At 46.9% G+C, this 25,777-nt stretch overlaps 1 protein-coding gene across 2 annotated transcripts in view; it reads right to left on the reverse strand.

Annotated features, from left to right (window-relative positions):
• Positions 1–1,077: 1,077 nt before the first annotated feature.
• The window catches only part of ssp3 (SCAPER domain-containing protein short spindle 3), a 163,644-nt gene continuing 138,944 nt past the window's right edge, over positions 1,078–25,777 (reverse strand). The window contains exon 28 of one of the 2 annotated variants that reach the window (XM_075865109.1): positions 1,078–1,513. In XM_075865109.1, coding sequence (XP_075721224.1) covers positions 1,398–1,513 — 116 coding nt within the window. In that variant the 3' untranslated portion in view covers positions 1,078–1,397. The remainder of the gene's footprint in view (positions 1,514–25,777) is intronic. The other variant, XM_075865110.1, reaches the window with a different exon arrangement.

Here is a 25,777-nt window from a genome sequence, read left to right on the forward strand (position 1 = left end):
GATCACCAACAGCGGCGGCTACATGCGGTTTGTTTGTGAGCGCTGTTACGAGCCTTCGTGCTTCATAAAGACGAGGTGTTAAACCACAGCGGTGGCTGCACCACGCCAACACGGCGCCGCGCCTTGATTTCATCGTAATGAGCCATATCTAATGTTTATGTGTAGTAAAAGTAAACAGAAGGTAATGCGCATCGGTGAGACACACAAATACGAACATCGCGTGTCTTCTTATGTAATTAATTATGAACCGAGATCTAAGCTTCGTGGATCCATAGACTTAACGGGGGCTAAGTTTCTAAACAATCCTAAATCACTAAGTTATTTTGAATGGAACTTTCTGTGTTCTGGCACAGACACAATATCCGTAGCAAATCTACAGCACATCGATATCGGTTATACCCTGAAAAACCGCAAGGACGCGCAAAATCAATGAAGGAGGCGAACTGCGAGCCTGTACAGGTCCTTCTCGAAAGTGCCCAGCCAGTGAGAGTACTAAGGATCAACTGGTTCCACTACGAGTGCATCAACGCTGTGTAGACCATTAAATCTATCCTTCATGTTTTTCCAGCTTTACGCCAACAAAAATGTGGCTGCACCGGCAACCCATCTTTCCACTGAAATTTATATTCTCAAGCGGGCGTCTCAAGCGGGCGACGCAAAAACATATGAAGTAAGGTTACCAAAAATGTATATAAATAACAAAACAAATAAATATTATCAACATGTGCACAAAACAGTGCGATTACATCGCTATTATGTTGCCAAACCACATTTCATACGCATAAATGTAAACCAACAGAGAATGCGAAACAGCAACGCTACAAACACGGCAAAAAATGTAAACAAGTACATATGGAAACCAGTAACTAGCAATTTTGATAATGTTGTAAAATACTGAACGATGGCCTAGCCGGGACGTGACGGAAATCTACTCATTTTTTTTTTCACGTGCGTATATTTTTTGTGTACTTTAAATAGAGCTGGTAAGAAAGGTATATACTACAAAAACTGAATCAACTCTTTCAACGTTCCCAGAAGGCACCAAAAGAGGTTCTTTTACGAGGTAACGAGAAAGCTTTGTAACGTAGCAACCACAGATTCAAGCAGACTCACATTCATTCCGTCAGGCTACACTGACGGTGTAAAGAAGTGTGTTGCCATTACCGGGCTCTTATGTCACCCAATCATTAACACGAAAAAGAGCGGTGTCATGTCATATACTTATTTTTGTATTCAATGGTAGCCGTTTTGCCAAATTTGACACAATAGTTCATCGTACACTGACATAGTTCACACATTGCTAATGAAACACGGACGGCTTAACTTAGCTAGGCCGACGAGACGGCCTCTTCCAGCCGGCTCTTCCTGTACACACTTCAACGGCGAACTGTGACTCCTCATTCTTCCGCAGATTGAGAGTTGGTCACATCCGTCTCGGAGAAGAACGCCTTCGCCGCCGTCCACTTGTTCTTAGGAAAACGGGTCTCCAGGGACCACCAGTCATCGCCGTCTTCTGAAAAAAATGTGAATAATACACGAATGTCCACGTATGAAGGACAGAACGAACAGATGAGGAATGAGAGGCAGGGCAGTTAACCAGTCTGGGAGGGCCAGTATTCTACCCTGCACAGGGGAAAACGATGGGGGAGATTGAAAGGTCGAGAAAGATAGAGAAGGAGAGAGAACACGAACGCATAAATTCATGCTTCACAGTCATCAAAACGCCACAAGTAACAGCCGGTGCATGCCTGTTTCCTTCATTAAGTTGCGCACTGCCTTCGTCGCCATGACCCGCGAAGACCTGTCTGGACGACATTCGAGAATTGTTTAAACGCTGCGTTTGTGAATGGCGCAGAAGCGCGCAGTATATGCTCTCCAAGGTGGTGCCGGTGAGAGATTTCTTCTGTGCGTTGTTGAACAATAAAAGATAGTGCTCAATGTACATGCCTATGGCTGCTAAAAGGGAATGAGAGACAGTAGCATTCGGCTTTTAGTTAACGCGCACGCTGCGATCCCCATTAGCAGCCATTGGCATGTACATTGAGCACTATCTGACAAGAAAGGGTTGCTACGTTATACTCGCTGGGTGTAACCTCCTTTGTTTTAGAAAGGTATAGCGAGCGTTGGGCCGCAGTGCCATGGATACAGTAAACTAGTATATACTATGAACTCAAGGTGGTTAAAGGTGGGAAGTGGATACGAAGCGCAAGCCGTAAGAAAGTGTGCGTGTGCCACCTCTCGTTTAGTCCTTGGAATGTCCGCTGGATGGCGGTGCTTCTATATGGGGAAAACATGATGAAAAGATGCGAGATGGTGGTACTTAGAGTGTTGAATAGATGGACGAACGGACACACAGGCAGATGCATGGATTGACGCATGAACGGACGCAGGGGCGGATGCATGGAAGAACGCAGGGGCGGACACACGAACAGACGCACGCACGGACGGGCGGATGGACGCATGGACGGTCACACAGACGGACGCACGGACGGACGGAAGCAAGAACGAATGGACGGACGAATGCTTCGCCCCACTCTCCATCATTCACTCCGTAGATATGCTGCCAATATCTTTGTTCCTCCGCAAAAAAAAAAAAACGTAGAAAAAGATAAATCAAACAATAAAGAGCCCTAAAATCACATTAAGCGCACGTTGCATTGACACTGCCGAGAGCAACGCTCTGACGTACGAAAGCTGACAAGGAACGAGCACTATGCGCCAGGAATGTCCGAAAATTACAGCGCAGCGTCAACAGTGTGCTGAAGATCAATCTGTGGAGTTGAACCGGATCAGAATGAGAGGTACGATAAGATCCGCTCGTAGTAAAAGTTCCCGCGTGCGCCACTATTACGTTGTGAGCGCAGAAAAAAGTGCCGTTTCTAGAAAGTATAGGGCGCCTTTTCCATTCCACGGCCTTCGGCATCTTCCGCGAGTGCATGCGTAGCAGAGAAGCGGCTGTTCCAGGCCGCCATCTGCTCTGTAGCCACAGAAGCAAAAAGAAATAAAAGACCAAAGAGCGACAAAAACGGGAACGACTAAAAAAAAAAACACGGCCGAGCACTCTGTACGCCTGCGCCACGGCCGTATGCACGTCCAGGGGAAAACAGCACCAACCACGTAGAGGGCAGATAACTCACAAGGCAGAGTGGCACGCGGCGCCCATACAGAGAGATGGAAGAGCGTGCGTACAGCGGCGTCCGGCCACAGGATCGGAGGAAAAGGAGGGGAGGCAAGCAGATTGAGAGGAAGAGAGAGAAAGCGGGACCACCGGCAAGAAAAAACAAAAAAGCGTGCGACGACAACACGAACGGCACAGCTGGGGGTGTTGTCCGTCGCCAAACCAGAGCCCGCCGCTATGTAGAGCGACGCGCGGCGCCTAATGGCCGCGGCCGGATGAAAGGGCGACGTGAAAAAACCGGAGGTGGCGGCGGCAGCCGTAGTACTCGTAGTAGTAGCAGCAGCAGAAGCTGCGACGAGAAGCTGCGCGTTCAGTGTATGACGCCGTTGCGTCCTCCCCGCGCGCCGCGTTAAGCCGGAGGGAGGACGCAGAGTGCGTGTTTCTCGGTACGCGTGCGAGAGCGGGCGCGCCCTAATTAGATTCATAACTCCGCCGGGACGCGTGCGGAGGCGGAAAGCCAAAGTGCATTAGGCAGCGGCGGCAGTGTAGGCTGAAGGCCGCGCTCCACTCTGTCGACCCCCCCCCCCCCCCCTTTCATTCCGGCGGCTCTGGCCCTACTACTACTAGAGCCGTGCGAGCTACACAACGAACACGCCGCGCAGAAGAGGAGGGACCACAGAGTGCACGGGGGAGTGTGGGAAGGGATACGAAAAAAAAAAATCTGGGAGAGCCGCCTTCAATCCGTCACAGAAAACGCGCGCGTATGTGCGGAAGACGCGCAGGCCGGGAGTAGCCAGCCCTGCCTTCCCACGGAGCCCGTTAAATGCACTCCCGTTTCGGCGTCCACTGGGCCACGCGCAACGACGCGGGAGAGAATGAACGCACTAGAGACGGCGAGAAAAGAAGTACCGTCTATAAACACCTGCTGAGCGCCGGCGCGTTCGCTAGAGTGCCGGGCAGCGAGGTATACTCAGTAAGCGGTCGGTTCTGTACCTCCCTTACATTTATAGCTCCGCCAAGTCTGGAGCCATTAGACTCGATCCACTGATGACGTGAGCGTTTTTTTTTCTGCGCGAGGACGGTGGAACGTCGCGGGGAGGCGTTTGTCGAGAGACCAAACAGTGCACGCGCCACGTGTTTCACCTCAATAGCGACAACAATGAGTACGGCCGGAGTGCCCCCAGTGTGTCTCAGGGTTGCACAGCGCGAAGTTGCACCTTGAAATTACGACGGAGTTCACCAGCTATAGCGATGGTGGGCTGTGCTCACATCAAATGCAGCTCTCCGATTGCCATATCGTTCTTGGTTCTAAACCGCACATGAGCGTATCAACACGTTAGCGCTAAATATGTATATATGACTATGTAGGAGTATATATGAAACACTCCTACTGTGTTTCATATATACATATTATACAAGGCCGCTCAAAACTTCTATTTCATCAAAATTATAAAACGTACTAGAAGAACGAGTGGGTACTGCACAAACGAATAGGTAAGTACAAACGAATCCTGTTAAAAGAACGAGTCTTCTGGCGACATTAAAACAAAGAGAAAAGCAACACAAAAAGCTAGCATACACTCGAGGCGAAATGCTGAAGAAACAGTAGAGTTCATGGGCGCCTAGGCAGTCCTGGCTATTGCTGCTTCGCTAGTTTTGCAAATTTCTTACTTATTATTCCCCTACTTATTTCATCTGTTTTTTTTCTGTGCATTTTCTACAATCTATTTATTTCTCCTTCTTTTTTTTCTCTACTCACTCTATTTCTCGCTTTTTTTCTTTCCATTTCTCACTGAATTTTTTCCTTGATTTTCTTTCTTTTACTCTTTTTCATTCTTTAGATGCTATGCTTTCCTTACTCTCTCCCTCATTATTTGCCCCATCCTCATCACATATCTCCTCTTCAGGTTCACTTTCTTTTCAACCCAGGCACTACATCATCGTTATCATCATCATAATCAGCCTGACTACGCCCACTGCAGGACAAGGGCCTCTCCCATGTTCCGCCACTCAACTCAGTCCTGTGCTGGCTGCTACCACTTTATACCTGTAAACTTTCTAATCTCGTCTGTCCATTTAAATTTCTGTCTCCCCTTTACCCGCTTGCCTTCTCTTGGAATCCAGTCTGTCATCCAATGACCAGTCACCTTGCCTTCACGCTACGTGTCCTGCCAATGACCATTTCATCTTCCTGATTTCAACAATGGTATCCTTAACACCTGTTTTTCCCTAATTAATTCTGTTCTCTTCTTGTTCTTCAAGGTTACACCAATTATTTTGCTTTCCATTCCTCACTGCGTCGTTCACAACTTAAGCTGAAGCCTGTTTGCAATCCTCCAGGTTACAACTCCGCAGGTAAGTACGGGTAAGATGCAGCTGTGGTAAGATGCAGCTGAGGGATAGAGGCAATCTACTATTAATGAATTGAGAATGCTTGCCGAATGTGCTTCACCCCATTTTTATTCTTCTATTTACTTGATTGATCGATAAGTGGGGTTTAACGTCCCAAAACCACCATACGATTATGAGAGACGCCGTAGTGGAGGGCTCCGGAAATTTCGACCTCCTGGGGTTCTTCAACATGCACCCAAACCTGAGCACACGGGCCTACCACATTTCCGCCTCCATCGGAAATGCAGCCGCCGCAGCCGGGTTTCGATCCCGCGACCAGCGGTTTTCTAGTTACTTCAATCTCGTGCTTCGGCTCCACGGTTACGACTTGTCTTAAGTAGACACACTCTTTTATAAGTTCAAGTACGCTGATACCTATCTTGAAGCACTGTTCTCTTCCAAGGTTGCTGTATATTACTTTCGTTTACTGCAAATTGATTTTAAGACCTACCTTTTTACTCCCCTTGAGTGATCATGAACTGCGATTCGTCCTCTGAGTTACTCAGCAATGCAATGTCATCAGCGAAGCACAGATTATTAAGGTACTCTTCATTAACTCTCATCCCTAACTCTTCCTATTCTAGGCCCCTGAAAACCTCCTGTAAGCTCGCAGTAAATAGCATTGGGGAGATTGTGTCCTCCTGCCTTACACCCTTCTTGATTGGTATTCTGTTGCTTTCTTTATGAAGCACTATGGTAGCAGTTGATCCCCTGTAGATTTCTTCCAGGATGTTTATACATGCTTCGTCGACGCCCCGATTCCACAGTGTCTGCATGACTGCTTATATCTCTACTGTATCAAACGCCTTCTAGTAATCTATGAAGGCTATGTATTAATGGTTGGGTGTATTCTGAGCACTTCTGTATCACCTGATTGATGGTATGAATGTGGTCGATGGTTGAGCAGCCTGTACAAAATTCTGCTTGATCCTTTGGTTGATTGAATTTTGATGTCTTAATTCGGTTATCAATTACCTTTGTAAGTAGCCTGTATACGACGGACATCAAGCTGATCAGCCTGTAGCTCTTCAAATCCTTGTCGTACCCTTTCTTCTGGATTAAGATTATGTGAGCCAGTTTCTCTAACAGAATCTGTCTCCTTCGTCTTTCAGCAGATCTGATGTTACCTGATCCCCAAAAGCAGCTTTGCCTCTTTGCATTCCTTCCAAGGCGTTGCTGACTTCTTTTGCCATTACTGGTGAGATTCCATCTGGGGTACTGCTAGTTCTTACATTATGGCCGTGGTTGTCCCGGCTACTGTATAGATCTCTCTAAAGCTCTTCCGCTACTTTAACAATAGTATCCATATTGATAGTTACTTTGCCTTTCTTGTCCCTTGGTGCATACATCTGTTTTTTTTCCAACCTCAAGTTTCCTCTTCACCGCTTTGATGCTTCCTCCATCCTCTAGAGCATGTTCGATTCTCTCTATGTTAAACTTTTTTACATCGGACACCTTACGCTTATTAATCAACTTCAGAAGGTCTACCAGTTCTATTTTGTCTGTTGTAATTGAGGCTTTCGTGTTTTGACGTTTCTTAATGAGGTTCTTCGTCTACTGAGACAGCCTGCTACTGTCCTGTCTAACTACCCTGCCTCCAACTTCCACTACACACTACGTAATAATACTCGTCAGATTATCATTCATTGCGTGAACGCTAAGACCGGTTTTCTCGATAAGAGCCGAGTACCTGTTCTGAAGCGAGACTCTGAAATTCCTGTATTTTCCCTCTAAGTGCTAGCTCATTGATTGGCTTCTTGCGTATCAGTTTATGTCGTTTCTTCTTCAAGTTTAGGCGAATTCGAGACCGTACGATTCTGTGGTTACTGCATCGTACCTTGCCAAGCATTTCCACATCCTGCATTTCGTTCTTATTCGTTCATTTCGTTCTTATTCCTCCATGTCCACTTACAGTGCACTCGTTTTCGGTAGAAGGCATTCAAGATTTGTAAATTACTGTTTTTAGCAAATTCTACTAACATCTCCCCTCTGGCATTTCTAGTACGGATCGCATAATCCACTACTGCCTGGTCTCCAGCCAGCTTCTTCCCTACCTTGGCACTCAGGTCGATTGATATGTGGGGTTTAACGTCCCTAAACCACCATATGATTATGAGAGACGCCGTAGTGGAGGGCTTTGGAAATTTCGACCACCTGGTGTTCTTTAACGTGCACCCAAATCTGAGCACACGGGCCTACAACATTTCCGCCTCCATCGGAAATGCAGCCGCCGCAGCCGGGATTCGAACCCGCGACCTGTGGGTCAGCAGCCGAGTACCTTAGCCACTAGACCACCGCGGCGGGGCTTGGCACTGAGGTCGCCCATCAGTATAGTACACTGTGTTTTTACCTGACTCATTACCTATTCTACGTCTTCATAGAAGCTTTCAACCAATACGTCATCATGGCTGGATGTAGGCGTGTAGGCCTGTTCCACAACCTTGTATTTATTATTAAGTTTAATTACAATACCTGCCACCTATTCTTTTCACATTCATCTGTGTTACTAGCTATATTTATGTGTATAAGGAAGCCCACCCCACTGCTAGTTCTCTTCTGTCAGTCAAGCCACCATAGCAAAGGACGTGCCCACTCTGCCGAACTGTATGGGCGTTGCCGTCCTCCTAATCCCACTAAGCCCTACTACATCCCATTTAACACCTGCTAGTTCATTAAATAGCACAGTTAGATTGGCCTCCATTGATAAGGTCTTAGCGTTAAAAGCTAGCAAGCTAAGGTTTCAATGGTGGCCTGTTCGGACCCAGAGATTCTTAGCACCCTCTGCCGCGTCGCATATTTGACCGCCACCATGGTCAGTTGCTTCGCAGCCGCTGGGGTCCCGGGGGCGAGGGTTAATTGGCATATACACGTGGGAGGAAGTGGCCAGATAGTATGCACTGCACTACATGGCCAGTCGTTACACTATACTGTATATAAGGATACGCTATGCTTTACTTTCGACATTTACGAAGAACGTCACATCAGATCAGACAAGCACCATATCTTCATGAGGTGATCTCTCTGCCTTCTAATAAAGCACCTCTCTCTCTCATGCTCATAGTTACCAGCCTCCCCGTGCAACAGGTTTTCAAGGAAGTTTTCCTGCTTCTCTGTACTTGCACAGTATATATACGCTTGTTAGCCATTGGATGCTTGCCCAGTGTATGTGCAATTATTGCCGATGAGCGCATCACTACATAAAAGCATTTGTGATAATTTGATATTTCATTTAACATCTGATGTTTAACGTCCCAGAACGACGACATGGTTATGAGGGACACCATTGTGGAGAGCTCCGGAAATTTCGACCACCTGGGTTTTTTTTTTTACCAAGCAGCTAAATCCAAGTACACGGGCTTAAACATTTTCGTACCCAACGAAAATGCAGCCGCCGCAGCCGAGATTCGATTCCGCGACCTGCACCGCAGGTCATTTGTGATAACTTCAAATATGTGTTTGCGGCGGACGTTTCTTCTACTGGCACACAACACGGGACATGAGCTGGTAGTGGGGCGTTGCTTAAGAGCAGAAAGAAGTCGCTCCAGGAATGACGTAGAATCGTCGTCCAACCGCTCTGTCTCCTTGAGCCACCTTTCTGAATGCTACGCGTCATAATAAATGTCATGACAGAAATAAAAGAAGCACCTAGTTAACCTCGCGGTCAGGACGATTGCTTCTGGATCGAGGGTACGCAAGTTTGCATCCTACCACGTACAGAATTTTTTTTTTCGCCAAGAATTTCTTTTTTTAATTATCTCTCTTTTCCTCTACCACTGATTCCTCACTCATCAGGACTATTACAGAAATCAGCGCGTGCGTTCGGGGAGCGAAGCAGAAGATTGCTATGATAGGTGGGGTTTAACGTCCCAAAACCACCATATGATTACGAGAGACGCCGTAGTGGAGAGCTCCGGAAATTTAGACCACCTGGGGTTCTTTAACGTGCGCCCAAATCTGAGCACACGGGCCTACAACATTTCCGCCTCCATGGGAAATGCAGCCGCCGCAGCCGGGATTCGAACCCGCGACCTGCGGGTCAGCAGCCGAGTACCTTAGCCACTAGACCACAGCGGCGGGGCAGCGAAGCAGAAGAGGACGAAGGAGAGGATATAGAGATCACGTGCCGTTTCGTGATAGTGATGATTCTTTCTGTTTCAGAGCGGCACCGATTGGGGCGAGCTTAAACATTTATCTTCGGAGTTAATAATTCGATTGGTATAATCTGAGCCGGCACGTTAAACCTGAAAACCTTACTTGTGTAAACGTTCAGACTCTCGTCAAGTACACGCTACCGAGACCCGATACGAACCATGTCACTGCTGTGGGCGCTTGCCCCGTTGTAAATAGTTTCTCGCGTTTTTTTTTCTGGCACAAAACAATAAAAAAGACAACGCGAGAAGCATGGAATGAGAGGGGAGAATAATCTGGAATATATACAACTATGCGGAAGGCTTCCAAACAGACGGAAAAATAAAAATTGATATGATCTGATCTGTGGGGCTTAACGTCCCAAAACCACCATATGATTATGAGAGACGCCGTATAGTGGAGAGCTCCGGAAATTTCAACCACCTGGGTTTCTTTAACGTGAACCCAAACCCGAGCACACGGGCATACAGCATTTTCGCCTCCATCGAAAATGAAGCCAGGATTTGATCCCGCGACGTGCGGGTCAGCAGCCGAGTGCCTTAGACACCACAAACATATAGCGACATAGACAGAAAACAACACACCACCGCGTTATCTATTCCACAACGCGTATGTGACTTTACTCCTATAACAAACGCTAACTATTAAAGAACAAGCGACGAAACCATTTCGGTTAATATACAACTTTGAATAATGACTTCTTAATTAGCGTTTAACAGTTATTCTAGAGTATAACTGCTAAACGGTAATGAAGGAGCCATAATCTAACGTTGTAAAAGGCATCACTGAAGGCGCACAGGAGTTGAGATTCGAAAATCGATCAAGTGGATACGGCGCAACTAATGACCTCACGATGCAGAACACCTAACCGAATATCTCTGCAGGCCCGAATCAAGAGGCGGCTAACAAAAAAACTGGAATGCTAAAACATCCATCCCCGAAGAAATGATCCGAGCCACGAGACATTATATTGTAAAATGCTACTCCGGGATTCTGTGAAAGCGACAGAGGTGTAAACAAGTCCGCAGCACTTCAACTGCAAAGCAAGGGCGAAGTGTGTGTTTTTTTAACCCTACACGAAATCCTGTCGCGCTCGCAACCAGCGTACACGTGTAAGTTTGTTTGACGAGCGAGAAGATTTAGAGGCGATACGCTTAGAGTGCGTGTATACACAGCATGCTGCGAAAACGGATACTTCATCGACAAATAAAATAAAAGGTTCCGTTCAAGGGCTACTGGCAAAAAAAAAAAAACTAAGCCGGAGCTTCGGGCGCAAAAAGATGGCAAGCGCAAGATTAGACGAACGTGAGCGAGAGCACTGCAAGGTGCTCAACGGGAGACGGGCTTTATGGGGGAAAAAAATAGAAATGGAGAAGAGGTTTGAAATACTGGAAAAAGACAGTGGGGGGGGGGGGGGACCGAAAGGCAAGCGAGAAAACAAGGGCGGTAGCGGTGGAGCAAGACAAGTCCGAGACAACCACGCAGCAGCAGCAACAGACCGAATTAAGCAGCAACAACTTAAACCACGACTGACGTCTGCAGGAAGGGGTGAGAAAGAAAGAGACAGAGAGAACGGGCGGGCGGGAGGACATCGGCCCAGCGCGACCATGTAGAGTGGAGAACCGAACCGTGTCCCCTTCAGGCACTCTCCACGCACCGGCAGGCACTCAGAGCGATGACGTCACTCTTTGTCGTTTTCCTTTTTTTTTTATAAAGAGAACGCATTCAGCCCGGCCCATTAGCGGCGTTGTCTCCCCGACCCATGACCGCCTCCTCCAGGCAGCCCTTCGCACCACGTTCGCACCTTATGCCGCCGCCGCCTTAAACAACGGAGCTCTCAAAAGGCGGTTACGCAGCCCAGAGCAAACGGAACCCACTCGTCCCGAAGAGGATATAGGGAAGAACACTGAAGCTGGAACCGGGGAAGCAGCTCTGCGCCGTCGCCTCCCTCCCTCTTTTCGTTCGGACGGTCGCCCACGGACGGGTCCAAAGTAGCTGGTTGCTCTTTTTTTTTCTTTCTCCCTCCTCTACAGCTCGCGCAAGCATATGCGAGTCTTCGGGTGCGCCGCTCTCGTCAATGGTCCGTCCTCTCACGCTAGACTGCCTAAGCTGCAAGCGGAGTGCTCGGAATACTCCCGGAGAGCTCGATGCGCCAGTACTCGATGTGCTTGCGCTGCAACGCGGTGAAACTGCCTTACGGAGGTTGCATATTTATTATTTTCCGACAAACTTCTAGATAAAAAAAAATTGGCAGATCCCAAGTACAGTGAGAATCGTTTATATGCGAAGCACGAATGAGAAAGATTGATATGTCATTTTAAAATCAGCACAGCGTCACGAGGTTGGAGGCAAATGATGCCGTGCATGACTTCCGTGTCATGATCATCACATTTGGATACGTCGTTTACCTTCGTCGTCTATTCGCGTCACGTAGTACTAAATTTAGTACACGTGGAGCTAGCGAAACGACCGCGAGCACGCTATGAGCGAGGTATGTTGTCATGTTCTTACATGACATGCGCGTCAAGATTATCATGTTTGCAGCAGTCATATACTTTCGTCATCCATTATATGGCAGGACCGGTGCCTGGCGTCGCAACGCCAGCGTGACACGTCGAAATGAACACTGGCGAGCACGCGCACCACGTCACGTCGAAATGTACTGGCGCCTTGACTGTGGCATGTAGTCACGTGCTCACATGACACACATCTCATGATTATCACGTTTGCACGAGTCACATACCTTTGTCATGCATTGAGGTCACGTGATACCAAAGTTGGCATGTGCGAGGCTAGCGAAACGGCCGCGAGCGCATCATGAGCGTAGCATGTAGTGATGTTGTTACATGACACGCATCTCATGTCTATCACGTTTGCACCGTTATCATAACTTCGTCATCCATTCACGTACCGCAATGCCGAAACTGGTATATGTGACGCTAGCGAAACAGCCGCGAGCACATCATGGGCTTTGCATGCAGTCATGTCGTTACATGGCACGCGTGTCATGATTTTCATGTTAGGTTCTGTCGCTAGTGTTCGCCATGCAATAATGTCATACCATACCAGTTTTACAACATGCCATGCGAACGAAACTACCGCAAGGACTGCAGGACCACGAAATGTAAATCATGACATTCATGAAATCCATGCATACTTTTCATGTTATGACTAGTCAAATACGTTTTTCATAGAGTCATGTTATGTCACACCAAGTTTTGTATCGATACCATTATCTAAACGGCCAGGTGAGCTAAAAATCGTAGGCGGCTAGATAGATAGATACGCTCAAAGTCACCGAAGTTCGCTAAGGAATGCTTAGCATTTAAAAGCTAAACGGTTCCGCACATGAAAACACTCCGGAAAAAGAACGACGACGGCGACTGCGAGACCTGTCTGCTATAGGACAACTTCACAAGGATTAGGACAGCTTCTCTGTCTCGACATTCATTACTACACGCGTACCGGTGCTAAATAGGACAGTCGCAAGAGTATACTGAATCCAATTCATTTGAAGAGCGTTCATACGAGCAACGGTAAGATTTTTATACTATTGTGTAAAGAGAAAAAAAAAACACAACCACTGCAGCAGCTTATGGCTCTTGCGACGATATCGATGTTGGTTAGTGTAGTTACACACGCCGAGACCAGAAATTGTGTTGCGTGAGCTCTGTGTATTCAAGACGCGAATATGATGGCGAAAGAAAAACTACGCCCACGAGCGCGCGCGCTATTCATCGCTGCGGTTATTTTCAACTTCCATGCAGAATGAGCTACCCGAGGGCACCGCTTCTTGGGACGTTTTTCAGTACGTTCTTTGTATGCGCATGAAGGATACTGATCAAGCATTCTGCCACGGGCATGGTGACAAAGGCAAACTCGATACGTTTCCATTTCGAATTAACCAAGAGCATCTGCACGTCTTTAAATCTGACTCATAGGGAACAAAGCTCACAAAGTTTGCATACTCAGCGTTTCAGGTTAGTAAGGTGGTAAATACGTAGCTCGCCATAAAGCCACGGCGTTTTCACCGCAAGAACACGAAAGAGACAAACAAAATTCAAAGCTCAGAGCTTGTATAGCACTGCAAGCTTTGTACACAACTGCTTCTAAGACACTACACCGTCCCAAGCGGCCCATCATCTCACACGTGTGCGTATCTAATGTGTCATAAATTGATAAGAACGCATCCGGTTAAAGATATATTGGACGAAAACCAGAATTCTTCGAGAATGCCTAAACTTGGATCTACGCAAAGCTGGCCATACGTATAGCAGTAACCAACCCAAATATCAACGGCCAACACTGGAACCACGCAAGTAATACAAGATACACCATATAGAGTACTGCGCAGAGCACCGATTCATTGATTGTATATAAACAGAAAGAAATAACCCTGAATAGGGCTCCATTCGCGCAATGCTCAGCATCTAACAACGGCTTGAATTAAAAAAAAGAAAGTCAACTGGTAGGAATATTACAACAGAAAGAGGCAATGAAAAGATACGGCCAAGAGTCACGCGAACTAGGGGAAAAAGAGGAGGGTTTGCAGGACAGGAGAGACGGAGGAAGTGAAAGGGCGGAAGGAAGGGACGATGACGCGGACCACGATCGGAAGTATCGGGATGAACCGGAAGTGGGATAGCCGAAACCAAACCGGAAGGCTGTGGGGACCGTAAAAATAAGGAGGCCGCCTGCGGCGCTCTGGCGTGTATGAATAGAGAAGGGAAAAAAAAGGAGGGCTAGAGGAAAAAAAAATAAAAGTTTACGACTAGGCGGTTACCAAACCACGCAGTTCCTGCGACCGCGTATGGGGTGAACAAATTAGCGAGCGGAATGAGAACATACGCATAAGAAACGGAAAACGCAAAGAGAGAGACAGAGAGAGAGAGAGAGATAGAGAGAGAGAGAGGCATGCGGTGAGGACGCATTGTGAAAATGATGCACGGGGCGCACACGCGTCCACATATGAAGTGGGCTTGTCCAACCTGAGTGCTTCTTCAAATAGGCAGGCGAGGACACAAAATACAACATTCTCACTTACGCTATTTACTTCATTTACTATTTCTCAGAGAAAATCAGACGATGAATCCAAGAAATGTATAGGAGGACGTTATTTTTTGACGTCCTTGACTCTAGCCTAAGTCATTACGACATAAATGTATTGAATTTAGAGTGGACGACAAAGCAACTTGCCGCGGAATTTTTTCCCACTAGAACTCCTTTCAAGTTATGTGTTAGTTAGTAACGTCGTTTATACTTTATCTGGCGTCATTTCATTTTCTGTTGGTTTCATAAGTTGTGTGCAAATAAAAAAAAGCTTAGTCCTTACTCTTCCTTCCTTCCTTCCTTCCTTCCTTCCTTCCTTCCTTCCTTCCTTCCTTCCTTCCTTTCTTTCCTTTTTTCTTTCTTTCTTTCTTTCTTTCTTTCTTTCAGTACTGCGAAATGCAATGCGCCTTTTTTTTTTTGCTGTCTTCCCTACTTCTGACCTAAAGGAACGTCAACAAGGCGGAGAGCGAGAAACGGGTGCAACATGAATTTTACGAGAACATTCATCAATATACACGCCAGCTCGACCAGCACTGTGAAATATTCAGTACTGTTAGTTTAGTTTGAGTGTAAGTTCGGTTATGTAACATTACATTACTTCGGCATCGTGCTGGATGAAGAAAGCGACAAAAAAAAAAAGACGTGGTCGCACCACATTCTTACTGAACACATTCACGCAGACGGCGACAACATATTTAACGTCTAAAAAGTCATTTTGTTTGCTATCACCTAAATTAAGTCTCTGTACTGCTACTACTACTACTACTACTATTACTACTACTGCTACTACTACTACTGGAAATCGAAGTACATTCTAATGGTCACAACTAAGGATTATCCAAAGGACGCTCACGGATAGATGACCTGGAAAAAAGCCTCCAACGTACCACACAAGCTTTTTTATACATCCGTGTGGGTCAGACCTTTCTGGTGGATTAACCCGTCGAGAGGATGCTACGTTGCGGATGCTTCGTGTTTGGAGTTGCGCTTACTCCATCCTTGACAACCCTTTGAGCGCAAAAGTACCGAGGCCCATATGGTACATCGTGGCCATTTTTGCGACGCCCCAATCCACGATGTAAGCTCCCCGAACTTATGGTGGACTTGCAAAGGTCTACAATTAAGCCATCGTCGTGATCTCCGTGCAAGAGACCTCAGGCCCGGTCGACCATTCAACTTTGACCGTCGGATTAGAGGACCTCATCACCGCCTATTACTTGACTTCATACATGAAGCATATAGACATGTGTATTTTAAATACAAAATTATTATGCCTAAATGTCACACTTTCCAAAAATACAAACAAAAAAATAAGGAAGTGTCGGAGGTTAGAGCAGCTGAGAGTCATGACAGTGAGTACTTAAGGTGCAGAATGCAACCATGCTCGCACAATGGGTTCGCGTGGAACCACACCGGAGAGCCGCATATGTCGCATGACCGTGTTGATAGCACACGTTTTTTTTTTTTTTTCACAGAGGTGCTGCACTGGTGCAAAATCAGTCCCTAGCCACTCGGCATCTCAATAATTTTGAGTACTCACGCTGCATGCCTTAAAGCTGCCCAATCGATTGGCGACGTGCCGAGGCCGGACGTCAGAATACGGGAACGCTTATCTTACAGGGCAACGTCGGTTGTGGAATTACCACGATAGATTTTGGCGGTTTATTAAGCAACCAAACTTAATTCTTACCACTTGATTTGTTCGAGTCATTTCGTAAGCAAAAACAAGCACACGCTGCGCATTTTAGTTCCGAGAAGGAAGGAAAATAGGAGGAAAAGAACGGCAGGGACGTTAACCAGCCTATAGACAGCCGGTTTGCTACCCTGCGCGTGGGAGGGGGATGGGGGAGATAAAAGATATAGAACAGAGAGGGAAGAGAAATAAACACAGCACATTCGGCAGCACACTCTTAGTTCCGAGAAGATCGGAACTAATAGTCGCGGGCTCTTTTACCGCGACAACGGGCTCTTGCAGCCACTGGTAAACGTAATAAGACCGTGCAAAAATAACGGGGGTGAAATGCAGCGAGAAGGCAGTGTCCTGCAAGATATGGGAGACCCGCGCGTCGGCTTATATGAGAATGAATGGCGAAAAATGATTGCCGATGCTCAAGACAAAACGATGCGACCTAAATGTAAATACAGAAATTATGGCAACCAGATGTACCAGTTTATACCACCTCCCCGCGCATCACCTCTCTCTCTCTTTCTCTCTCTTAGGTGCGGTGAAGCTTTTCCCTCTCGCTCTCTTCTATGCTGCGGTACTGCAGATTTCGTACTCCCTGACTCCAGTCGCCCAGAACACACCCGAACCCCAACTTTCGCAAAGGCCAGCTACCGAGGCACGTATAGCTCTTACGCAGCTCTTTCTTCCTACATCCACTTCGCTTCTGTACGTCAAAGTCGGCGTCTACGAACTTCATGCGCTCAAGTTCTCCACCACCTTCTCAAAAGAGAGTTACAAGAACTGCAAAACACAAAACGAATAGAGTGTCTGAGTGAACGAAATTATGCGGTTCGCTAAAGTTTTTGTACGTTCGGGCGCGCAACCCAGCCACCAAAGGGCCGAGTCCAGTTTCCTTTTACCATCTTCCTCACTCCATTTCGCATATACTGTATACCTGCCCACGCACGACGGCGGCCACGTTTCGTTATGTTTGTTTCTGAACGAGTGGGTGCCGGAGACCTCAGATCTACCAAGAGACAGTGCGCCTGAGGGCGAGTGAGTTTGCTCGCTGCATATATGCATGATCGTCTCCGCGGCGCCTCCCACCACCCACCGGCTCTTCAGACTGCCACGCCAAAGCAGCATATACGCGTATGCACAATGCAGGCACGTCAGAGAGTAAAAGAAATACGACGCGCTCCGCGTTCCAAGTAAAGCGAGCAACGAAAGATGCCTCCAACCTACGCATAAGAAAGAGCGCAAGAAAAAAAATTGCGCACATAAACGACTAAAGAGAGGAACTTAGATGGCAAGTATTTAAGTTTCTTTTTTTTCTTTCTTCAGCATTTTGTCAGCTGCCGTTTTATTTTCCATATTTAGACTCTAAGCAGCCGCGTATAAAAAGCGGGTAACATTACAAAATAAAAGTTGGGATAAAATATAGAAGAAAAAAAGAGACGAAGACGGCTAACAAGCGAGACGCAAGAATGTCAGCGCCAACAAGAAAACCCGGCGAAGAAGCGTTTGCTAAGAAACAAATGTCCGCGCGGCAAGACCAGAAGCAAACCCAGCTGCTAAAAAAAAAAGGCAAAATGGAGAGCAAGAAAAAGAAAGAGAATACAGAGGGGAGAGGAGGCTGCGGAACGAGCGAGAAAGCAGGAAGGCAACGAAGATCGCATTTCTAAACAAAAAGAGAGCGGGAAAGAGGGAGAGAACAACGGGCGTGTCCAGTTGGCTGTCGCTAGGCAACAAAGGCGGAACGCCAGCGAGCCAATCGAAAGCGCCAAGCGTTTTAGAGAGAAGGACGTCGATCGATGTCAGGGGATGTGAGAAAGAGTACGAGCGAATGTCACTTTTAACATTGATGCAAGAAGTTAGGAAATACTCGTATCTTTCCGCCCCTTTTATTCAATAGGTCGCTACGTTATATGGTGCAAAGGTATCACTAGCTGCCCAGCCTTCTTTAAAAAAAATAAAAAAAGAGCACACCGCACGTAATACATATACACTATGCACACCCAAGACTTTGCGCTGTAGTGCAGGAATCGTAAAAGTTTGGAAAGACAAACACTAGTACAAAAACTAACGACGTTAAGGCGACATGTTAAGAAGACATCAGTGCTAGGAAAAAGAAAATAAGTAACGACAGAAAATCGAGGACAACAGATAAAAAAAAACAAGGTCTAAATCTCAAAAACTAATGTTTTTAAGACGTAAGTCTTTTCAGATGTAAGCCGTCTGAAAAGACTTACGCTTAGAAGAATGAGAAAGATTAGGGGACAGTATAACATTATATGTAACGTCACTTAACATGACGCAGGCACAGGCAACGTGGCCTTCACTGATGCGCTCATGTTTTGACGATAGTGTAGGTATTATGTTGGGACATATAACCCAAAGTAATTTTTACTGGACTCATAAGCCTGGCAGAAACGCGTACACAAAGTATCACTGACTCATGTAGACGCAAATCTAGAACCTGCACAGCCCCCCAGCGTGTAAGGGTGCCGAGATTAAACGTATAGGATGCAGCTCCCTTGACAGAAAAAAGGAGGGCAGCCCATAAAAATTAAACTAATACACGAGTACGCTTCATTTTCCATGGCCAGCGACTACAATTGAAACAACAAACTTTGTAGCTAAGTCAGCATTGTAAAAATAAAGCGTTGTTCTGCCTCAATAGCTGCCGATATAACGCACCTCTTCACATATGGTACCAACCAGGTACAACGAAACTAGGTTGCCCGTGAGCGAAGAAATTACACAAGCACACACGCTGAATGCGCATTCTCTACATACTATTAACAATATTAGCTAATAAAATTAAATAAAGTTCAATCAACCAAACGACCAAGCAGGATTTAGTTCAGGCTCCTCCACAATAGACCATATTCAAACTATCAATCAGGTAATAGAAGAATGCGCGGAGTACAACCAACCCCTATACATAGCCTTCATAGATAACAGAAAGTAGTTTGACTCGGTCGAGGCGTCAGCAGTAATGCAGGAACTACGGAATCAGGGCACTGAAGCACCCTACATAAACATCCTGGAATAAATCTACAGTCGATCCACAGCAACCATAGTTCTTCATAAAGAAAGCGACAGAACCCCAATAAAGCAGGGTGTAAGGCAGGGAGACACGATCTCTCCAATGCTATTCACCGCGTGTTTACAGGAGGGTTTCAAGACTCCCGATTGGGAAGAGTTAGGAACAAGAGTTAATCGAGAGTATCGTAGTAACCTGCGACTCGCTGATGACATAACCTCAATGAGTAACTTAGGGGACGAATTACAGTTCATGATTACTGAACTGGACACGGAAAGCAGAAAAGTAGGTCTAAAAATTAACATGCACAAAACTAAAGTAATGTGCGGCAGTCTCGGCAGAAAACAGCACTTTGCGATAGGTGGAAAGACGCTGTAAGACGCTGTAACGACCTCAGTTATAATCGCCCTTATGGAAACACAGACGCATTTGATTCATCAGCCTTGCCACTAGCTGTTCGATTATGGAATTTACTCCCTAACAACACTGTTACACAAACAAATAAAGATCAATTTAGGGAACTGCTAAATCTACAGGTATCATCATAATATTATTCACATTGATCAAATTTACATTCCATTTTAAAAACGTTATGCGAATTTAGTTTTTTTCTTCCTCTTGTGTCAAGCTGTGTGCTACCACAAGATTGCCCGTCATGTTTCTCACTTCATGCTTTTTTTCACTAGGCGTTTCTCAGTATTGTTTCTGTTTTTTTTTCTAATTTTAGCACTGGTTGACAGTGTTCAGTACTTTACTCGATGATGCTTTTGCGTGTGCTTATGCTATGTGCATTTTTAAGTGTGTATGCGTGTGTGTTTTTACATGACCATTGCAGTGATCCTTTTGTAACAATTCATACTATTTTAATATTTCCTTTTTTAGCATTCTTAGTATTCCTTGCGACTTAATTATATTCCCTAATTGTATTACAAGCACGTGATTATTGTATACGTTTTTTGCACTTATGTATTTGCTTTCTTTTGTTGTTGTTTTTTATCTTGTGATACTCCCCTTACTCAATGCTCCTTACGGGGCCTGTAAGGTACTTTTAAAAATAAAATAAAATAAACAAAGAGCAACATGAAAGAGAAGACCACGCCAAGATGAAGGTTTAAGAATGCGCTTCAATAACTGATCCTTGTAGAGCGAGCTTCACCACATCAAAACCAACATTAAGAAGAACACCACGGCGGTGTGAAGAAATGTTTACATACGCTGGCACAAATGCTTAATGTGTAGAGCGTGCTTCACCACATGAAGACCAATGTGAAGAAGACCACGCCGTGATACAAAGATATCAACAAACGCTTTGACAATTGCTCTTTGTAGAGCGTGCTTCTCCACACAAAGATCAACATGAAGGAGAAGAGAACGCCAAGATTAAGGTTCAAGAATGCGCTTTAGCAACTGATCCTTGTAGAAAGAGCTTCACCACTTCAAGGCCAACATTAAGGAGAAAATCACGGCGGGCTGATGAAATGTTTACACACGCTTGCACAAATGCTCCATGTGCAGAGCGTGCTTCACCACATGAAGACCAACGTGAAGAAGACCACGCCGTGATACTAAGATATCAACAAACGCTTCGACAATTGCTCCCTGTAGAGCGTGCTTCTCCACACAAATAACAACATGAAGGAGAAGAGAACGTTATGATGAAGGTTTAAGAATGCGCTTTAGCAACTGATCCTTGTAGACAGCACTTCACCACTTCAAGGCCAACATTAAGGAGAACATTACGGCGGGATGAAGAAATGTTTACATAAGCTTGCACAAATGCCCCCTGTGTAGAGCGTGCTTCACCCACACCAATACTAGCGTGAAGAAGACCACGCCTTGATAAAAAAAATATTAACAAGCGTTTTGACAATTGCTCTCTGTAGAGCGTGCTTCGCCACATCAGGATTAATGTGACAAAGAAACCCACGCTGTGAGAAGCGAGCGAGTGAGTGAAACAACTTTACTGTTGATCCAGCATAAAGGGGGAAGGGGCAGGTGTATTGAGGCGAGACACTGTGCTCGGGTGTCCTGGAGCAGCACCCTACTCGAGGCGAACCTGTGGGGGCGCCGCTTTCGGCCGCTGGCGTTCCAGGGTGCTAAGCGCGTGCTGGAACACGTCGCTTTGGTTGCCTGGCTCTCGGCTGATGATTTTGCTGCTGATGACAGTTGGCATTGCTCCTTGGTTAGCCGGCGGTGGTGCACAGTCCCGGAGGAGGTGTGTCTGTGTGGCTCGCGCCTTGCTGCAGTGTTGGCATATATGTGTGGTATATACCTACGGTCATACGTGCTTTGCCTAGACGGGGGTCCATATGGCTTGTAGTCGCCACGGCCGTAGTGTGGTTGCTTCGCTGCGCTGTAGGTCTCGGTGAGGCGGTGGGTAGAGGCACCTGCTCGTTCTCTACCACTGCGTAACATCGCCGTAGGTTGTGAAGGAATACTCTTCGTCTTCAGCATCGCATCGCCGTGGCTCCGATGGAAGTATTTACGGAGACGCACGGCTAGTTAGTGCGTGTGCCTCCGTGTCTGACTCCTCGTTGCGGCTCTATAATTGTTTACATAGTCGCTCTCAAAAATTACCCCTGTAGAGCGTGCTTCGCCACACTAAGACCAACCTAAAGGAGAAGAGTGCACTGTGACGGAGGGGTGGGGCAATGGCGAAGCTCGCACTTAGTCGCACACCGCTTGACACAGCGAAATGGGCTATCGTGAAGACTAATCTGGTTGATTTTAGATTGTCTCAAGATCTTAGTTAGGCGATGCAGGTTGTTTAAAGTTGCTTCTAGGTGGTTGCTAGGGTTTAGCCAGGTGACGCTAGACGTTGATTCTCAGTGCCGAGGTGTTCGAGTTAAACCGGAGACAGTCACATGCACGACACGGATGTCCAAACTCCAGAACGAGAAGCTCGCGCTGAAACCAAGCGTTCGCTCATCCGACAGATCTACGGGCAGGTCGTCGTTGGCGTAGGCCTTTCATTGGTTCGGGATCTTCTCGCAACCACCAAGACAACACTGAGGCGAAGGAGTGAAAAGAAAAGTCTAAGGCATCCGCAGGGACGCGAATTTATTTACCTTCACACTTGCATTACGGTGAAATCATAACAACAAAAATGTGCCAAAAGGTTGTTAAATTCGCGCTGCATGTTCTAAAGAGCTTTCGTTGCGAATTACACAGCGGTGTGCAGTGAAAAGGCAAACCAGGTTATTAGAACATCCACGGCTCGTTAACGTCAACAGAAATAGCGGTGTTTTCCGGAGAGCGCTTAAAGTAACGAAAACAATATACGTATGATGTAGCACTCCTACCCAATGAGAGTATTGACAAAGTGCTTTTCCATTTCAGCACGGTCTGTGTAAGCCTCGGTAGCAGAAACACATTCCCTCTTGGTGTAACTTGCATCATAATCGAGAAGCGTTCGACACTAATGAAGCGCTTACGACTGAATAATGGATACAGAAAAACAGAACAGCAAGAACTGGTCAACAACGCCTCTCATCAATATTCATCACCTAGCAAAATAAATTGAAAACACTATGTTTAGGTCCCAACGCTATACGTTCTGAGTACTTAAAGGGACAGCGCATGCACTTCCACAATGCTAACCACAAGGAGTCACTGCACAAACGTCCATTCGGGAACATCTGCCAGAAACAAAATAAGAGAGCCGAAAACGTGCGATCAATAACCATAAGCCCACGAATATGCCGTGCAATGAAACAATTACCATTTCCCCAAATAACAAGCAAATACATTATTTTAGCGCCACACAACACTGCCAGATGTAAGAAAATGTGAAGTAAATGCATAAACCAAGCTGCAGAACGATTAGCCTAAAGCTAAAACACCGAGCAGGACAGAAAACCCCCCAGAAAATTCTCCCCACTATAGTTAGGAACGAAAACCGCCGCCACTCAAATAAACGGCACAAGGCGTTTCATCATGTAGCCCGTGTCAGCCAACTTACTCTAGACACGCACTACAGCTCGCAACGCCTCTCGAGCTACGCAGTACGCCGCCGAGACAGTAACGGAGGCGGCGGCGGTCATGCAAAAGCACCGGCTCATTGAAAACGCGCCCATCGGTACGTCAATCCACCCGCGAGTAGGAGGGGCGCGGTCACCCCTCGATTCGCTACATTCACTCCCCCTCTACACCAGAGCTATCGAATTGATCAACACAACGCGGACGACGGAGTCGCTCCGCTTTGCCCACACCTCGCACTTACTACGACAACAGCGGCAGCCGAAAGAGCAGCGACGACACGGAAGGATCAGCAACGTCACCTCCTCCCCTTTCCCTTTCTGCGACTCAACGTAAGCGCGCGTTTGCCGAACCACCCAACCTGAGTCGGCCGCGAACTGAGTGCGGCTGTGGCCCTTCACACAGACACCCCCCTTCGCTATCCCCAGATCCCCAACTTTTCCCTTTCAGGCGCGCGGCACTGAAAAGAGGCCGTTATTAGGGAGAGCCAGTTCGCGCGGCCTCTTTTTCTCGCGCGGAACGGCTAACGCGCAAACAGCGCGCTTCCCGCAAATCCCGCGCTCTAATGAATAAATTAGCCGCTGCGTCGGCACGGTGGAGATTATCGCGGCATTAGGGGATTATGTGCCGGACCGCCGTATATAGCCCGCGATGGGGAGAGTCCGAATAAAACCGGCTGAAGATTGCCGGGGAACTCGGCCTTCCCGGGCGAAATACCGGTGGAAAAGAGGAGGGGAGTTAATGTGCTGCATAACGCAGAACGGAAAGAAAGGCACGTCATATAAAACGACAGGGTGCTTCCGTGCGCGCTCAGCACTGCGACCGGAGCTCCATCTATAGGCTGGGCTGCTACTCCGGGTAGCAGAAGAGTGACTCCATCGGCCTTTCTATGTGAACAAGCAGCCTGCCTTCACTCTGCAAAGTTACGTGCGGTTCGGTCAAATCAACGCGTAACGGCAGTAGGTTCTTAAGCCAGGTCAACAGGCTATGCAATCCTTGCTAGAGTACACGAATGCGATAGCATCTGACGCTGCCTACCTCGTAAAGACGCGAGTAAAAGCAATTAAGACACCGCATACAGTCACTCCAGTTTGAAACTTGAAAATTTTTATAGCCTGCACTCCAAAGACAAATAAAGCGTATCACAGCCACGTAATTAGCGGAACTGCGGCAACACAGCCCGCAAGTGGCCCGTTCAAACACCGCGGCCCCTCTATTCCTCTCGTCATACCGCTCGAAGGCCTCTAGTCATACCAATTGGCCTGAAAGCCTTCAACGAGACGCGCGCATGTCGATTGCCTCAACAGGGGATAAACGAAGCTAACCCTCGCTCGTCCGAAAGTGAAGAGCAAGTGAAGGAGAGGGCAGAGGGATAGGATGCGGGACTCGCGGACAGCTGTATGCGAAGCGCCGAGACGAGGATTGAAGGCGTGCCACTTGTCCACGCCCCGTGCTCGGACAAAATTAAATGCTGCTCCGCTTACAACAACTAATCATCCACCCCCGAGCCAGCTCGCTCCCCGCCACCATCCCGCAAGACGCCCGTCCACGGATTAGGCAAATTTTCTGGCCGACGGCCATGCCTGCTTCCCCCCGAGCTTCCCGTCTGTCGCGAAATGGTCGGTCTATAGACGCCAACTGGCACGCAGAAGGAGCAGAAAAAAAAAGTGAGCCACTGCACTGCGTGAAGGTGGATGAACAGCGAGGCTGTTTAGAACCGTGTGACGGAGGTAACTAATTTAGAACTGCCCTATTGAAACGATCCGTATGCGATGTCCAATGATTCCGTATGTTTCCGTATGAATACATACGTTTCCTATGTAATTTCCATATATTTCGGTTAGATTCTTACGGAAACATACGGAATTATTGGACATCGCATAAGGATCGTTTCAATAGGGATACCCACGACCACACACACTGCAAGTGCCTAAAACGAGTGTCTGCTCAGAAAGCCCCCTTTGAAGTTAGCCTATGCTCCTCGGGAGTTTTCCATTTCAAAATCAATAGTAGTTGAGTCGCATTTTCGTTTGGCGCACAACCTCAACTGGCGCTTGCCGCCCGTGCGTTCCCGTCTTAATTTTTAGTGGATCCACGATGAATGGCGGCGTTAGCCATATTTTTGTGCCACATACGCTTTTGATGGCACACTTGAAGGCCACACGAAGCCCTAGCCCTGTGCAGTGTTAACGTAACAGTACATACAATACGAAAGTGCGCAGGCATTAAATAAATAATTCCTAATGAAAACAAGCTCCGAGCTCCGAGTAATCATATTATCTTCAACAATGCCAAATGGTGGTCACATAGCACCACCTGGCCTACTTCCCAATGCGGTCGAAATCAGAAGTTACATACTCGTTCTATCAGGAGATAA

The sequence above is a fragment of the Rhipicephalus microplus genome, chromosome 1 (assembly GCF_043290135.1).
Source record: "Rhipicephalus microplus isolate Deutch F79 chromosome 1, USDA_Rmic, whole genome shotgun sequence".
In the NCBI taxonomy this organism is placed as follows: domain Eukaryota; kingdom Metazoa; phylum Arthropoda; class Arachnida; order Ixodida; family Ixodidae; genus Rhipicephalus; species Rhipicephalus microplus.